The sequence below is a fragment of the Maniola hyperantus genome, chromosome 15 (genome assembly GCF_902806685.2).
Source record: "Maniola hyperantus chromosome 15, iAphHyp1.2, whole genome shotgun sequence".
NCBI classification, from domain to species: domain Eukaryota; kingdom Metazoa; phylum Arthropoda; class Insecta; order Lepidoptera; family Nymphalidae; genus Maniola; species Maniola hyperantus.
The window spans coordinates 2,485,812-2,504,837 of NC_048550.1; the positions used below are offsets into that span (position 1 = coordinate 2,485,812).

Genomic DNA, 19,026 nt, shown 5'->3' on the forward strand with positions numbered 1-19,026 from the left:
AAAAATAATAATAATAATTTATAAACTTGTTACTTTACTCGCTACCTACGCATAGACATTTCAAACAAAAACGACTGTTTGAATGACACTTTCTAGGCAAGTCTTAGGCTTTTTACCTACTCCAATCTAGGGTACCGGGTATTAGCTGGTCTTATTTAATAAAATAAAAATATACACGATTACTAAATACCGCTTTTATTCGTCAAAATACATGCGAATAATTTCTAAAGCTACAAAAATAAATAAATTAATTAATTAAAGCCAAACATAAAGTCTACCTACAACATAATAAACACAGTCAGTCTAAAAGACTAAGTTAAAATTTTAAAAATAAATACTTAATATTAGATTATTCGACATGGGGGTAATGTCTTACGTCACGGGCGCCGCCGGGATAAATCCCAAGCGTAACGAGGAATGTCAGAGTAAGTCCCGAGCGTAGCGAGGGTGCTGCATCGAGAATCCTGAGTGAAGCGCGGGGTTTAGGGGCGCCCAAGATTAAGACAGTATTACCCCAAGTTTAGTTTAGTTAGAGCAAGTGGTGTAAAAATAGAGTATTGAATACTCTATTTTTACACCACTTGCTCTAGAATGCGTTATTGCAGACCTGTTAGCTATGTCATAGCATTCCTATGACTTAGCCTTATGACTTATTGGATATTTTCATTTCAAATGAAAATATCCAATAAGAAAGGTAGGTAGTAATTAAAGGTACAATAAATATTATGCATATATAAATATACACATACATTATAAAAAAAAATATTTGCGAATTCTAGTCTCACTACTGAATATTTAAACTTATTATTATTTAAATAGGTACAATAAATGATTTTCATTTTCAAATGATATAATAATATAATGATAGGCAAAATATTAATCTCTTTATTATAAATCTCACTACAAAATAAAATAAAATAAATTAATTTTACGAATACTTAGGTACCTACCTACAGACCCTACAGCTATGCCCCACAGCCTGCACGTACCTATTCTATTCTATTTATAAAAATACGTTCTATTAACAATAAATAAATAAATAAATAAATAAAAATATTGTTTACAATATAGGTAGTATTATATTACTTAGGTATATGTAAAAATAAGCGTTTAACAGAATTAAAAGTAAGTACCTAGTACCTACTCATAGTAATTGTACCTACCAATTAAGTTAATGCAATAAATAAATGCATTCCTGTTAATTGCCTCGAGACACAATAATAATTAAATTACTCCATTAACACCTAAATTACGAAACGTGCGATCGCTACGGTCACTATCCAATCATCATTGACGAATAATTACAGGACATCAAAAAGTGTTCCTTGCGCGTATATATTTGTAATTTAAGCGATTTATACTTTAACATTTTCTGAATGCACCCCTAATAAATTTTTTTTCTGCTTTAAACAAAATTAAGTTGGAGCGACACTTTTTCTCCCATTTTTTTTAGGTGACCACTTACGTTTCTTTACACAAAGATGGCCTACTTTATCGAAACTATTCATTGACTGGATATGTGTAGAAACTGGGGATTTCCGCCAATAACAACATAGGACAGTATGAAGTTTTACAATTAGTGTGATCATGATTCCAAAAAGTTTCGTAATAAAGGGGCAGATTTCTGTCGCCGGCGAGTCCTTGACAGAGATCGCAATATGTGACACATGATTGGCGGTGCAATAAAAGCCCAATTTATGAAGATCCGGCTATTAATTTATTGAACAAAGAAAATTATAAACAGTTAGGTATTTTTAAAATCTGTATTACGAAAAATGTGAGTTGTGTCTCAATAAGAATTATCACAATATAATAGGTTAAAAAAGTTTCGTAATTAAGACGCAGGTTTTCGGCGCTGATGGTGAATGTGAATCTACATCGAAATAAATAAAATTATGAAAATTGATCATAATAATATTATCAATTCCACAAGTATAATAACCAACGGTAAAATTACTAGTAATTCCTAAGTACTTATAAAATTATTATAGTCATTAAACATACTTACCTAAAAATTAATATAGCTAATCTCACATTATGTCATCGACCTTTACAACTTTTTATAGTTGTAAAAGAAAAAATTATAATTACCATAATTAATTGTACGTCTATACATAAATAAATTATATTTAAATGAATTAAGTATGAACAATGGGTATAATTTACTCAAAAAAGGAAATCGAATATTCGATTTTACTGCAATACAATTTGATGGTTATTTTACCACGCAGAAATGTGTGAATGAAATGAACATCTTACAAGGCCATTACTAGACTTGGGGTTTCCCCAGGCATGCACAACTTTCGAGTGCACGATTTTGAAATAAGTTATTTTTGTAATAATTCTAACAATCCTACTATAAATACACGTCCGTCTGTCTGTCTGTCTGTCTGTCTGTCTGCTAGCCTTTCACGGCCCATTTGTTCAACCGATTTTGAAATTTGGTACAGCGACAGCTTGCATCCCGGCGAAGGACATAGGGCTACTTTTTATCCCGAAAAATCAAAGAGTTCCTACGGGATTTTTTAAACCTAAATCCACGCGGACGAAGTCGCGGGCATCCTCTAGTTCATAATATACGAGAATCGAGGTTGTTATTAATTTTCATTTTCGGGATGTTTTTCATTAAGTTTTTTTTAAATATTTTTTAAATTTACTCTAAAGTTACTCTAGTCATTCGTATAAAAATAATTTATTTTAATAATAGTAAAAAATAAACAACATATTTCGTAACAAGAAATGTTAAATTAAGGCAACTATTAATTTTATTTTGAGCTACGTCAATTTAGCATTTCCATTTTGAAATTATTTCTTAAATTAAGTTGACAATAAATAATATAAAAAATAAGCGTATGCGTGTGAAGTTACAATGAGCACCTAAGATTTCAGGTATCGAACCTGCGACCCCGATAAATATAATGAAATTACGTAACTGAAAAATGTTTCTACTTAGTCTTTGCAGAGTTCTTTCAAGTGCATTCTTCTAGTACTCATCTTGTAGAGTTCCTTTGAGACATTGTATTATCTTGTAGAGATTTTCCGATATATTGTTCTATCTTGTTTTGTATTTATGATTTCTTTGACTCTTGATTTCTTTACCATAGATTACATAATATAATGTCCCACCCACGAATTCTTCAAGCGTTTTCTGGTCTGAAGAGTTTCTTACTGGTTCATCTCGATAAGAGCATCTTTTCGAAACAGCTGTAGGTACTTATGTTTTCCAAAAGAGAGACGTTTAAAATTTCAACTTATTCAGTCTTATGGTTTACGTTTGATTTCTAGACTTTCTGTAACACTTTAATTATTAAGTGAATTTGGATTCAATCATCAATAATTGAGATGTTTCTTCTTCTTGACGTTACAATTTGGGTTTTCAGTGCTTCACTCATTGATAATAAATACTTCTGAATGATTATATTCTATATTTATATTCTATAATGTAATTTCACTTAATTCAGTCTTCTTGGTGTAATTAAGCTATTTTGGTTTGGATTAGGTTTCTAACAATTTGTACCGTGATGCCTTTTGCCGTGGTGTCTTGTGCGTTTATTTGTTAATCGTCGATATCTGTAAAAGAAAGTACCTACTTATTAATTTATTATATTTAAATATTAAGTAGGCTACGTAACCTTTGATAGCCTAGTGGTTAGGACGTCCGCCTTCTAATCGGAAGACGGGGGCTTGAACCCGGGCACGCACTTCAAACTTTTCGAGTTATGTGCGTTTTAAGTAATTAAATATCACTTGCTTTAACTGTGAAGGAAAACATAGTGAGGAAACCTGCATGCCTGAGAGTTCTCCATAATGTTCTCAAAGGTGTGTAAAGCCTACCAATTTGCACATGTATACGTGGTAGACTATGGCCATAACCCTTCTCACTCTGAGAGGATACCCGTGCTCTGTAGTGAGCCGGCGATGGGTTGATCATGATGATACCTACGACCTACTAAATGTTACTACTGAATACCGACTCTTATCTTCGAGCATTTGAATGATTGACTCCGAATTTCAGGTCACTTAAGTTTTTAATTCTTGTGTTTTTAGCATTTTAGGTACCCATATCGTAGCATCTAAATACTGTTACTTAATATTTAAGACGTTCATGTTTCGCGATTTCAAATTCATTATGTTCTACCTATTATTATAACTGGATACTAGGTACCTACTTCAAGTTGCTAAATTATTTTATGTAGGTATGAATAGCAAAATTCAATAGGCATTTAAATAGGCTGCTATAGAAAATTAGGTCTTAATTATATAATGTATTTCAATACCATGCTATTTAATTTTACGTAAGTGTCGGCCTAATGTGTCGTAGTCATAGACTATAAGTAGGTTCCTACTAAAGGCAATTTTACTGACAAGGAAAAAAAATTATTCATTTAAACTATAACTATACAACCTTGCACAACGACAAGTTACTGGGAAACTATTAAAGTAATCGATATATTTAATATCATAGATTTAATAACTTGTGATGGAGGTACTTGAATGGTATTCAGGATATAAATACATATTATCATATTATTTTCCTAGCATGTTTAGTAAACAAAGAAAACTTTTAATATATAGTTATGAAAAATCTAACAAGAATAATTGATGACTATTGATTATGATTATTTTACTTTTATTTTTAGTAAAAAAATATAATCAGGTGTGAAAACTAAAATTCAGATTTTCTGAGATTCAGAAAATACTCCCACAGTCCATCTTCATGTAAAGAGTTTAAATTATGAAGTATATTTTTAAACGATAATGTAACTTAGTATACAATTACTGAGTAGGTATGTACCTACTAGGCAAGAGCTTCTAGGTAGAATGGTTTTAACAACTTTTTACAAAGGCGTTATGTAGTAATCAATTCGTTCCTTTAAATACATTTCGTATGAGGGGCTTGTTCTCAACAGATATTTTTTTTATTGATTTCCATTTTTAAAACGCTTAACTTCTAAACTGTGAAGTGAAAAATACTTACTCAGCTACACTAATGCATTGCACATGAAAAAACACCATACATTTGCCACATCTATAAAAAGGTCCAAATGCTTCACGTTTTCGTCGCATCACAATTCTATCACTAATCACATTCAATTTACTGTCGATCGATCGATCGACAGGAGGGTTTTCGACCAACAAAAGTTCGATCGAAGGGGTTTCGACCGATCCCAACGATCTGCATTCGACGCGGTCACTAATAGAGACGAGCCATAAGCTCAGAATATATATTACAAGGAAAATGGACTTCATTTTGCTGATGCGTGTGAACGACTGGTGAATTTTTAAAGTGTTGAGACACTTTTATACAAAGCTTGAATCATTGCATGATTAATATTTCTATGCGGCAATTTTTGGGGACAGTTTTCTAGCACATGCCATATATGGTCATAATTTCTTTGTTATGAAAAATCTATAAAACAATTTAATAAAAATATATTTTTAGCAATGACGATAAGTAGGTAGTTTTCTCAATAATTAATTGTAATAAGAAAATTAGGAGAAAACGGGGAGTGAGTGATTAAAAAGTTACCTACTTAATTTTATTATTCGTCGTCAGTAGAGTAGAAATTAATAGCAAGGAACCTATTTAACTGAATAAATTAATAACAGTAATAAAAAATATATTTAAAAAACCGACTTCCAAAATCACTACAAAGAAAAAAATAACTTTTGTTTCTACACGTGTTACATGTATGTTGAAGTCGGGTGAGCTTCACGCTTTGATTTCTAGTTTCCGTTATTATGATCGCCCGATTTCATACAGACATACCTACACGTGTATAAACAAAAGTAATTTTTTACTTTGTAGTGGTTTTGAAAGAATTTTTTTTTATTTTAAACTTTTTAGTGTAAGTACTCATTGTAAATCGGTCCAGAAACCTCGAAAAAATCGATGTACATACCTACATAAAAAAAAAACAAAAAAGAAATGGGCCGAATTGAGAACCACCTCGTTTTTGAAAGTCGGTTAAAAAAATCTCTAGCAAAAATTATTGGAAATAAAAGTTCAAATTATGTCATTAATTATTTATTTCTATCATCAATTACAAAATTTAATATGTTAGATTTAATTTTTTAAGCATTTTCTTCCTAACTTACAATAATTTAAAATTTATTTTACTACAACATTCACTAAACATACCTAATCATTATTATTTCTGTTTTAACTTAATGCATGACAATAAATAACTAATAAATAATTAACCGTTAAAAGTAAATAACTAAATACCTCGTTAAAATACTCATAGATAAAATGAAAAATCTGTTTTTTTTTTCATTTTCATGCATCGGGTCATCAATTTGTATTAAGTTCAAACTCAACGATTAACTCTTATATTATTACAAACCCTTTTGCCAGTTACATAATTAGCCAATGCTGCGTAAAAAATCGATTAGGTGTACAGTTCTAAATAAAGCCGTATTAAAAAAATGCCACACCCCTTTTACCTAGCTTACATCATTATTTACCACCTGCGTCCAAGCGTAATCAATGCGACAAAGCTTTCTTGCAGCTTTTTTGTTTCGCACTGATTGTACTCAGTTGTTGGTGAGAATGATTAACTCAAGAGTAAACCTGTATAATTATAAGAGACTTACTCTGAGTAATGATTTGATTTGATAAGCTCAAATATATATTATTATCAAATCAAATCATTTATTTGCTGATAGCAGGTCTTATATATACCTACATAATATTACTATCGTTGGGATATCCCAAAGATATAAAATAATTATTCTTTTCTTTCTCTATCACTTCCCTATTAATTACTCTTGTAGTTGGTATAGAATAACCTCACAATCCGAGTTCGACTCATACATAAGCCTTCTAAACTTCAGTGGTGGTCACAATTTTTTTTTATAAAAACTAAATACTAAAAAAAAGTCTCTGACATTATGTCAGAGGCAGGAGCCGCCTAAATAGAATCCTAACCTAAAATTAAGCAAAGAAGAAATCATTGTTAATTAAAAATAACTTTGTTTAAAATAAAAAAATAAAAAAACTTATTAGTTATATATATTAGTGCAGGTTTTACTATCATCTACTTTCAAAATTATGTTCTTATAAAAATATGACACGTTAATTGGCACCCCTACATCAAAACTATTTCAATTCAAAACTTCCGATATAACCCCACTTTTTGATCTCTAGTTCGATTATTTATCTGTGTGGGAATGATTCCATAATAATTCTTTCTAAATGTTTATTTTTATTTTTGATAGCTTCTGCGGATAGTTATAAATCATTCTGTCTTGCTTTCTTCAAATCAATATGTTCTGTTTCTCAATGTTTTAATCAGTTTCTGAAAAAAGTTTTTTTTAGTTGAAACAGTTTTGATATAGGCAGGGGTGCGATTTATTTTTTTGTAGAATAAAGTAGGTAATCGTGCGCAGCGGGGCGGCTCAAATCATCTTTTCGGCTGTAGAAGTCCCTACAGGAGACCTGTGGACGTCTATCGGTTGACGACGTCGACGAAAACGAGATGATTCATGAATTAAATGTCATTTAACTCTTTATAGTATTTGCGGTTAGTAACCGTGGGTAGAGTCCCTAACATGTCTAATACAACTGGAGTACCTTAGTCCTATAGTAAGCGACGGATTGAGATGGCAATCGGGGTATGAGGAGGGGGGACGCCCCACACACCCGCACGTCACCCGCGATATCCCCTACCGGGTTAATGCGGGGGCTGTGCGAGTATGCGGGGCCTTCCCACCCCGATTATCATCTCGAACTGTCACGTACTATAGTTAGGTTTGTTTTTAGGGTTCTGTACCCGAAGTTTGCCAACGGGACCCTATTACTAAGACTCCGCTGTCCGTCCGTCTGTCCGTCAGCGTTTGTCAGCGGGCTGTATCTGGTAAACCCTAATAGGTAGAGAACTGAAATTTTCACAAAATGTGTATTTCTTTTGCCACTATAACAACAAATAATAAATATTTCTTGCACGATGGTACGGAACCCTTGGTGTGCGAGTCCGACTCGCATTTGACCGACTTATTTTAAGAATTACACTGTGTAAGTTCAAGTAACTTGTTAAGAAGGTCCAGAAGAATCTGACAAACAGTGCGTCTTCGTTTTTATCAGCGTTCTGATTACACCCTCTATAGAGATAACTTTGACTTTGCCCAGACAGCAGAGTTAGGATAGTGTTAAAACCAGACCACGTTATATCGCTGGCATAAATCTATCTCGTTTTAACTGAAACTTAAATAAGTATAGTTCTTGCATTTCACGAAGGCCACTGACTCATGCTTGTGTTTAAGTCGTATCGGTATACGTAAGGTACACTAAATGTGTGCGTTTGACAGCGTTTGCTCGCGACTGATTGGGCCGACAAGCACGCACACTAAACCACACGTAAAGTTAACCACAAGTAAAGTTCACTAGCCTTCGTGAATTGCAAGAACTGTAACTTAAAAGCAAAGTCAAAGTAATCTCTGTAAATTTCAGCCCCAGCCTTAGTTAGATTTAATTCAAATTTTCTTGGGCTCTGGTTGATATCTAGGCGAGGAGCGGCCTTGCGAGTGAATCCGGGCGAGGAAGTTAGGCGTGCAGTCCAACGAAGCGGTGGGTCTGACTGGTGATGGGCCGTTTCTGCCTTCCAGCCAGTACGTTGTCATCTCACCTTTACCCTAAATAACAAAGAGAAACAAGTAAAAAGTTAGCGCTTTACCATGTTACTATTAGAGTTCCGTACCAAATGGTAAAATGGGATTCTATTACTAAGACTCCGCTGTCCGTCCGTCTGTCCGTCTGTCTGTCCGTCTGTCACCAGGCTGTATCTCACGAACCGTGATAGTTAGTTGAAATTTTACCGTAAAACCGTGATAGTCAACGCGTTTCTTAACAGATCCTATAAGGGTTCGTTTTTTCCTTTTGAGATACGGGACCCTAAAAATGAGCTAAAATTGCTCAGAGCTTATGAAAATCGTCTTAAATCTTCTGCAGGTGTATATTTTTAACCTGAGTCATAACAAATTGGTGCGCGTAAGCTTTTAATTGCATAAGATTACTAGTATGACAAAATATAGAGATGACGTTGACCAACCAAACATTATTTTAGCGTCTAGACTATCCTGAGTGATTCAGCAGTCTCAACCGTGAAACAGAGTCCCTGTGAAAAAGGACCCCGGATGGGTTCGAAACTAGTCGGGCTAGCGTCGACGAAATACGTGAGTAAAGCCGGTTTGTGATTGTATGTATGACCAAAAAGCATTTCGGAATTTGATACGTTAACCTATTGACCTTAACCACCTCATGTAGACTTACACACATCAGTACCCTTATTATAAATGCGAAAGCGTGTTTGTTTGTTGGTTTGTCCTTCAATCACGTCGCAACGGAGCAACGGATTGACGTGATTTTTTGCGTGGGTAGTGCGAAAGACCTGGAGAGTGACATAGGCTACTTTTTATACCGGAAAATCAAAGAGTTTCCCCGGGATTTCTAAAATCCTAACGTAAAAATTTCTACGTACCTAACAGCAAGCTAAAATCCATGCGTACGAAGTCGCGAGCATCAGCTAGTTAAGTTATAATATATAAAAAATTATTCGGAATGACCGTCTAGCAGTGCGTAGTACATGTCGTTTTGTAATCAGATTTACATCTATTAAGTACCTACTAGCTGCCCCGGCGAACTTCGTGTTTTTTTTTTTTTTTTAATAGATATAGCGAGCAAACGAGCAGGCGGGTTACCTGATGTTAAGTGATTACCGCCGCCCATGAACATTTGCAGCACCAGAGGAGCCGCCGATGCGTTGCCGGCCTTTTAGGAATTTGTTGGTCCGCCCCTTGAATAACCCCATGTTATAATCTAGTGAGTTCGTACCGCCTAATACTCGATTTTTTTTCAGGATTTTTTTAAAATTATTTTTCTCTCCGTCCTTCAAGGAATATGAAAAAAGAACTAGCGAAATCGGTTCAGCTGTTCTCGAGATTTGCGATCAGCAACACATACAGCGATTCATTTTTATATATGTATATAGAAAAGAAGATATATGGAGATGAGGATAATAAAGTTAAGTTACATGCTGCGTCGCGAATATCTACTTGGTGGTATTTCACGGTACACGTTTTGGGGTTTTCCGGGTTTTTGAGATGTACAATACCTTTGCTCGCTATAACTTAAAAAAAAAACCACAATACCCATCAGCATCATTTACCTACTCTCTTTAATAACAATTGAGTAAGTTTTTGAAATGTGGGTATACAGAAGAATGTTGGGAATCTCTTGGGTACAAGCGTGTCAAAAATGCAACTGTACTACAAAGGCTAAAAATTCTAATTTGATAAAAGAGAAATAAAAAAACCGGCCAAGTGCGAATCAGACTCGCGCACTGAGGGTTCCGTACTACAATCGTATTTTATCGACATCTTGCACGATAAATCAAAAACTACTTACTTAAGTCTGGGGAACCCCCAAAATTTATTGTTTTTTTTTTTCTATTTTTGTGTGAAAATCTTAATGCGGTTCACAGAATAGGTACATCTACTTACCAAGTTTTAACATTATAGTTTCGGAAAAAAGTGGCTGTGACTTACGGACGGACAGACAGACAGACATGACGAATCTATGAGTAATTTAGTTTATTTTGTAAAAAATTCGATAGTAAGTAATAACCATAGATCCAATTTACAAATATCGATGCCATTGATACAATTACAATTGAGAAATACTTTTTCTCAATTATTGTAATCGAATACCATCACAATGGTGGACATAAAAACCAAAAGAGTTACTTAATATTTTTTATATTCGAGGTAATATGAGCAGTGGTAGGCGGTTAGGACGTCCGCCTTCTAATCGGAGGTTCGATCCCGGGTACGCACCTCTAACTTTTCGGAGTTATGTGCGTTTTAATTAATTAAATATCACTTGCTTTTACGGTGAACATCGTGAGGAAACCTGCATGCCTGAGAGTTCTTCTTAATGGTCTCAAAGGTGTGTGAAGGCTACCAATCCGCACATGGCCAGCGTGGTAGACTATGGCCAAAACCCTTCTCACTCTGAGAGGAGACCCGTGCTCTGTAGTGAGCCGGTGATAGGTTGATCATGATGATGATGATGAATATTCCAAGACTTGTAGCGAAAATCCGTTAAATAGAATTCAATTCACAGTATAAAAAAGATTTTTTTATATTTTTTTAATGTCATTTTAAATTTCAATAAAAAGTTTGAAAACGTGTTTCCGGTTCAAATCTTAGCCACCTGATTTGACCATGGCCCGCTAACACGCCTTAAATCTTAAAGATGACCCTTTTGGAAAATCAGTTTGACACCCCTGATATAGGTCAAGATCTTATCGCATAACTTATACGGCGATTAACGATGATTATGATAATGATATCAATATTATTGGTCTAATCATTACCAACCACGTGGTGATTTCTTAAGTTTGTTTGGGTTTTTCCGCATGATGTGATAAACGCCTCGAGGAATACCTACCTAAACATTACTCAACCTCAGTCAGTCAAATCTATTTTTAGCTTACTTCTCAAGAGGAAGTTAACTGTTTAAATTATAATCTATACATTAGAGTTAGTAGATGATAGATCTTATGGGCTGATTACACCTACCGAGTAGTGAAGCGAGACAGTAAAAATATGTCACTCGGCCGAGACAGTGCTGTCTGTGGTGGCCGTTTATACGTATTTCGAAATTGCGCCGAGCACTCGTAAGTGTTTATACCAACCGAGTACTCGGCCGAGGACACTGACTCGCCACTGTACTCGTTAGGTGTAATCGTACCATTATGGATAGTGGATAGTAAATTACTTAGACGAGAGTAGTTTTAGTCATTGTGGCTAATTCGTTGTAGGTAGGCACACAATTGGCACCGATTCTCTTGTCTTTCTTACTAAATTAGGTACTTGTCTTACTAAATTTTATTGTTAAAAAAGGATGGAACATGAATTTTACATTTAAACTTTAAAAACTCTATTTTAGTGCACGCTACGAATCTAAACCACTCGCGACTGGCAGCTAAAGTCACGAGTTAATTTTGACGGCGCCCTAAATTAAATTTAAAACCGTCAAACTGTGTCTGTCCTTTTCATATTACATTAGTTATTAGCAAGAAGAGTATTCAAATACCTACTCTTAATTTTAGGTGTGCTCAGAATCACCACCATCTCTATTTTCTCTAAACTAAACTAAACTAAACTAACTAAAAATTATAAAATATATGTATCTATAGTAGTAGGTACATTATGAAACTCCTTTACTTAAAAACGGACAGTTTCAATTTTTTTTATCTTATTAAAGTTATTACTAAAGAGTTTTTAATGTAGGAAAAAAATATGGCTGAACTGAATTTATAGAAATCTCTGCAAAAGATCTATATCCAGCAGTAGACGTTAAAATGACTGCGATAAGATTTGTTTGTAAATAAACTAACCGTTCAGATAAAAAATAAAAACCAGTTTAGTTCGAAACCGGTAGGATTGGATTCCGCCTATTAGGTGGCGACTGCCGTCGCGTGGTCAGGTAGGTAATGTGGTGGTAATAAGCAAATTATACGTCTCGCACGTGTTGTGAACATGGATACCCGACTACTGAGGAAAACCCAGCTTTAGCGTGTGCTTAAAGCGGGAAACGTAAATTCTATAGTTTGTGTTCCGCATATTAATTTTAGAGCCTCAATAGTTCAACCGGTAAAGGAGTGGACTGAAAACCGAAAGGTCGACGCGACGGTCCAAACCCCACCCGATCGGTCCAGAAGTTTGAGCTGTGCGCTGATAGATCAGTCAATCAGTCAGTCAGTCACATTTCCTATTTATATAAGTATATTTAGATGATCACAGCAGGTTTTTACACATGGTTTATATACCTAAAAGCCTAGGGAGCCTCAATAGCTCAACGGGTAAAGGAGTGGACTGAAAACCGAAAGGTCGACGCGACGGTTCAAACCCCACCCGTTGCACTATTGTCGTACCTACTCCTAGCACAAGCCTGACGCTTAGTTGGAGAGGAAAGGGGAATATTATGTATTAGGCTAATATTCTTTTTAAAAAAACAAAAAAAAACCGTAAGCTGTGTGCCTGGTGGTTAGGACGTCCGCCACCTAATCGGGGGTTCGATCCCGGGCACGCACCTTTAACAACTTTTCGGAGTGATATTGTGCGTTTTAAGTAATTAAATATCACTTGCTTTAGCGGTGAAGGAAACATGAGAAAACATATATCGTGAAGCTGTGAAACCTGCATGCCTGAGAGTTCTCCATAATGTTCTCAAAGCTCGAATTTCTTCCAATAATTTCTAAGTACTTTTTTTTTTAAATTTAATATCAACATACAAAAAACCATTAATATTAGGTAGCACACATAGCAAAAAAACCACAGAGGTTTGACCCTCAATGCGTACGTCATCATACCAAAAATTATAACTGTACAATATTACTAGATTAACTTTAAAAACAAAGAACTAAATACAAAGTTAACAAATGAAAATAAAAATACAACAAAAAAAAATTGGTAGGTCTGTTGTGGCTTACGCTTTTCAAGGAACCCTAAAATATGACATGTTTGCATAATAACATCGTTCGTCAACACATTCAACAACTGAGCAGAAAATAAACTACTTGATTATAACATCGGTTCGCAAGCTGTTCTTGAAAACCAATCGCGACAGGTGGACATGGCAATCGGAGTATGAGGCGGGGGGACGCCCCGCACATCACCCGCGCTCGCCCGCACCGGGTTAGCGCGGGGACTGTGCGGGTGTGCGGGGTGTCCCCACCCCGATTGCCATTTCGATATGTCGCGTACTATACTTAGGCTGGTTTTGTATGTTATATTTTGACTTAGATATTATTAATACATAATATAGTAGTAAGTACCTACCTATTATCTTAAAGAAATTAAATATCACTCGCTTAACGGTGAATGAAAACATAGTGAGAAAACCTGCATGCCTGAGAGTTCTCCATAATGTTCTTAAAGGTGTGTGAAGTCTGCCAATCCGCACTCGGCCAGCGTGGTGGACTATGGCCAAACCCTTCTCATACTTAGAGGAGGCCTGTGCTCTATAGTGAACCGGCTATGGGTTGATGATTATAAATCATTATAGTCGTAGTTCGGACAGAAAATATCAGTACCCTTATTATAAATGCGAAAGTGTTTGTTTGTTGGTTTGTCCTTCAATCACGTCGCAACGGAGCAACGGATCGACGTGTTTTTTTGCATAGGTATAGTTAAAGGCTTGGAGAGTGACATAGGCTGCTTTTTATACCGGAAAATCAAAGAGTTCCCGCGGGAATTTTAAAAACCTAAATCCACGCGAACGAAGCCGCGGGCATCAGCTAGTAATAATAATCATAAAATTGATAAATCAATCACCTTTACATCAACGACCCCTCGCGGCGTGGTGATGAACAGGCCAGTCTTGTCCAGAGCTCGCTTCACGTCTTCCGATATTTGTATCTTCATTGCTACAATGAAAATAAATTCGTCACTGGAGTAAGAGTAGAATGACTGTAAAAAAATTCGGCCAAGTGCGAGTCAGACTTGCGCACCGAGGGCTCCGTACTGCAGTCGGTTTTTTTCAACATTTTGCACGATAATTCAAAAACTATGATGCTTAAAAATAAATCAAAATCTCTTTTAGAATGTACAGGTTACCTTTCATACTATGATACCCCACTTGGTATAGTTATCTTACTTTGAAAGTTGGAAATACTAATTATTTGATCATGAACACATTGTAATTATTTTTTGTGATGTAAATACAGTTTCACGGGTTTTGGACTTCACCCTTTACGTGAGCTATAAGACCTTACCTACCTACCAAATTTCATGATTCTAAGTCAACGGGAAACATCCTGTAGGTTTCTTGACAGACAACAAAGTGATCTTATAAGGTTTCCGTTTTTCCTTTTGAGATAAGGAACCTAAAAATGTATCACTGGAGAGTTGAATGACTGTATTTGTGTGGAAGAGAAAAAATGAGTAGGTACCTAGCCTACGTGTTTTGTTGTACACCTCACGAGTAAGTATATCTACACTAATATTATAAAGAGGAAAACTTTGTTTGTTTGTTTGTTTGTTTGTTTGTTTGTTTGTTTGTTTGTTTGTACTGAATAGGCTCAAAAACTACTGGACCGATTTTAAAAATTCTTTCACAATTCGAAAGCTACATTATCCACGAGTAACATAGGCTATATTTTATTTTGGAAAAAAATAGGGTTCCGTAAGATATTTGGGTTTTTTCGGACACAAGGTGTAAAAAATCAACCAGAAAAGTTACTTATTTTGCGTACGCTGCCTAAACTATAAAAGATAGAACCATAAATGTTCTAATTAATTGTAGATCTTATAAATATCTACAAAAAAGTCCGCGACACACTATACCCATCTATGTCGAGTGAGGCACAGCAACCATTTTTTTATTTAAAAATCTTGAATTTTTTTGGACTACATTTAAACGCGTTTATTTTACTCATGCTATTAATCCTTATCAAAATAAATGATTTCATCACTAAGAACAGTTTATGGAGATAATATTTGGTCTTTGAATGATTAAAATTGGACGTTTGGTTTTGAAGTTATGGCGAAATTAAAATATTACGATTTCTGCTGCACGGCCCGTTGTCTACACTAATATTATAAAGAGGAAAACTTTGTTTGTTTGTTTGTTTGTTTGTTTGTTTGTTTGTTTGTTTGTTTGTACTGAATAGGCTCAAAAACTACTGGACCGATTTTAAAAATTCTTTCACCATTCGAAAGCTACATTATCCACGAGTAACATAGGCTATATTTTATTTTGGAAAAAAATAGGGTTCCGTAAGATATTTGGGTTTTTTCGGACACAAGGTGTAAAAAATCAACCAGAAAAGTTACTTATTTTGCGTACGCTGCCTAAACTATAAAAGATAGAACCATAAAATGTTCTAATTAATTGTAGATCTTATAAATATCTACAAAAAAGTCCGCGACACACTATACCCATCTATGTCGAGTGAGGCACAGCAACCATTTTTTTTATTTAAAAATCTTGAATTTTTTTTGGACTACATTTAAACGCGTTTATTTTACTCATGCTATTAATCCTTATCAAAATAAATGATTTCATCACTAAAAACAGTTTATGGAGATAATATTTGGTCTTTGAATGATTAAAATTGGACGTTTGGTTTTGAAGTTATGGCGAAATTAAAATATTACGATTTCTGCTGCACGGCCCGTTGTATATTATATAAAGAGGTAATGTCGTTAAGTTTGTTTGTAGGGGGTAATCTTTAGAACTACTGAACCGATTTTAAAAATTCTTTCACCAGTAGAAAGCTACATTATTCCTGAGTGACATAGGCTATACGGGATCTTTAAAAACCTAAATCTACGCGGGCGAAGCCGCGGGGATCAGCTAGTATTATATAAAGAGGTAATGTCGTTAAGTTTGTTTGTAGGGGGTAATCTTTAGAACTACTGAACCGATTTTAAAAATTCTTTCACCAGTAGAAAGCTACATTATTCCTGAGTGACATAGGCTATACGGGATCTTTAAAAACCTAAATCTACGCGGGCGAAGCCGCGGGGATCAGCTATATTATATAAAGAGGTAATGTCGTTAAGTTTGTTTGTAGGGGGTAATCTTTAGAACTACTGAACCGATTTTAAAAATTCTTTCACCAGTAGAAAGCTACATTATTCCTGAGTGACATAGGCTATACGGGATCTTTAAAAACCTAAATCTACGCGGGCGAAGCCGCGGGGATCAGCTAGTATTATATATAAAAGAAACACAAACAAAATTTAGTTTTAGTTTGGATCTTAATTCTTAGAGGGTAATTTTAAAAAACCGCTTACGCTCTCCAGTGCTTTCCATCCGGCTGGCAGTGTTGATTGTATCACCAAAGAGACAGTACCGCGGCATCTTCGTGCCCACTATGCCAGCCACGCACGGCCCCGTGTGGATACCACTCCTCATGCATAATGCCTAGAAACAAAATTACTGAAAGACCACCTGCTGTAGTTTACATTTTTCAAACATTTGTATCGCAAGAATGCCTAGAAACAAAGTTACTGAAAGACCACCTGCTGTAGTTTACATTTTTCAAACATTTGTATCGCAAGAATGCCTAGAAACAAAGTTACTGAAAGACCACCTGCTGTAGTTTACATTTTTCAAACATTTGTATCGCAAGAATGCCTAGAAACAAAGTTACTGAAAGACCACCTGCTGTAGTTTACATTTTTCAAACATTTGTATTGCAAGAATGCCTAGAAACAAAGTTACTGAAAGACCACCTGCTGTAGTTTACATTTTTCAAACATTTGTATCGCAAGTGAGACTAAGATACTTAAATATTTAATATTAATATTTTCCAAAGAAAATCTATTCTACGTGAAAATCGGTTCAGCGGCTGAATAGTGACAAAATTAGTATATTACCGTTTATAATTATTGTGCGTAAAGCTTATTTTACATTACGTGATATAAATTATATTATAGTCCGGTAAATTCTCAATATTCGTACCAATTTTCACTCTAAAAATTGGTACAAATGTTGGGAACACTAATAATGACACTAGACAGACAGTGATAATACGATATAGAATGGACTTTTGTGACCTGGAAAATACAGGGTGTAATCAGAACGGGCGGGGTTTGAACCGTCGACCTTTTTCGGTTTTCAGTCCACTCCGTTACCTGTTGAGCTATTGAGGCTCTTCTATTATATTTCGTGATTTTTTTTGTGGTATCATATCAGTAATCATCAGTACTATCACCTCCTCTTCGTTTTTGCCAGCGTTCTGGTTACACCCTGTAGAAAGCGGTCGTCGCGATCTAGCATGACTAACAACTCCAAACATAATAATCAGTGCGACAACGCGAAAGTTTTCCGAGACTTTTTCATTGACATAATAATTATTGTTGTAAAAGCCGCGAACACAGAGTTACACAGTACTTACACAGTACTTGAGTCTAGCTTTTTTATTCAGTCTACGGTGAGACGTAAAAGCGTACTGTATGTTCCTTGTGTAGTACTTATGATGAAATCAAAAGCGGCATTATCATGCAAAGGCAGATAGACATAGGTGATAAGCGTAAACACTGAGACGAATATTACCTAAGTACCTGATCGGGGCGGTGCGGCAGACGGCACATGGACGTCGCCTCTAAGAGTTCCAAAGCCATGCTGGCTATCTCTGTGGCGTGCTTGTTACCTGAAAATAAAGAAAAGATACCTATTATATCATTATTCATTATATAATCAGGTCCAGGTTTTTACTTTTTAGGGTTATGTACTTCAAAAAGAAAAAAATGCCGTTATGTGTGATTGTAGGACTGTATGTAAGTCCCGCAAATTGCTATTGCGCTGGAACCATGTCTCATTAACATCGAAATGACGTCATTTGACGTCAGCCGAAATAAAAATATACCATCAGCTCGAAACTTCAGTCTAATGCTGACGTCACTAAAATGGCGGTAACGAGCATTAGCAATTTGCGGGACTATTAAAAACCTTGCCTACAGAACTTAGGTACACCTATTATGCAACTATTTCTTAAAGTACTATTTTAATTTTAACTGTTTGGGCCTGAATAAATAAAATAAAAACTTACCATTTCTAACAGGAAGTCCGGACGCGACCATATAGGAGTCTCCAATGGTCTCTATCTTGTACACGTCGTAGCATTCAATTCGCTCGTCGAACAGCTTGTACACGGAGTTCAGGAAGCTTATCACCTGAACAAAATAATCATCATCATCATCATCACAACCCAATCGCCGGCCCTCTACTAAGCAACCGACTTCTCTCAGAATGAGAAGAATAGGGTAGGTATTTTACCCTTTTTAGGGTTCCGTACCTCAAAAAGAAAAAAACCGGCCAAGTGCGAGTCAGGCTCGCGCACTGAGGGTTCCGTGTATTACTACAGTGGTATTTTTTCGACATTTTGCACGATGATTCAAAAACTATGATGCATAAAAATAAATAAAAATCTGTTTTAAAATGCATAGGTAAAGCCCTTTCATATGATACCCCACTTGATATAGTTATCTTACTTCGAAATTGAAAATACT

The 19,026-nt window shown here is 35.3% G+C and overlaps 1 protein-coding gene across 1 annotated transcript in view; it reads right to left on the bottom strand.

Annotated features, from left to right (window-relative positions):
* Positions 1–8,407: 8,407 nt before the first annotated feature.
* Positions 8,408–19,026, bottom strand: part of LOC117989000 (uncharacterized) — a 62,223-nt gene continuing 51,604 nt past the window's right edge. The window contains exons 12-16 of the mRNA XM_069503587.1: positions 18,567–18,690; positions 18,079–18,167; positions 16,807–16,936; positions 14,341–14,432; positions 8,408–8,634 (exon numbers count right to left, since the gene is read on the bottom strand). Of these exons, the coding sequence (XP_069359688.1) occupies positions 8,476–8,634; positions 14,341–14,432; positions 16,807–16,936; positions 18,079–18,167; positions 18,567–18,690 (594 nt within the window). The 3' untranslated portion in view covers positions 8,408–8,475. The remainder of the gene's footprint in view (positions 8,635–14,340; positions 14,433–16,806; positions 16,937–18,078; positions 18,168–18,566; positions 18,691–19,026) is intronic.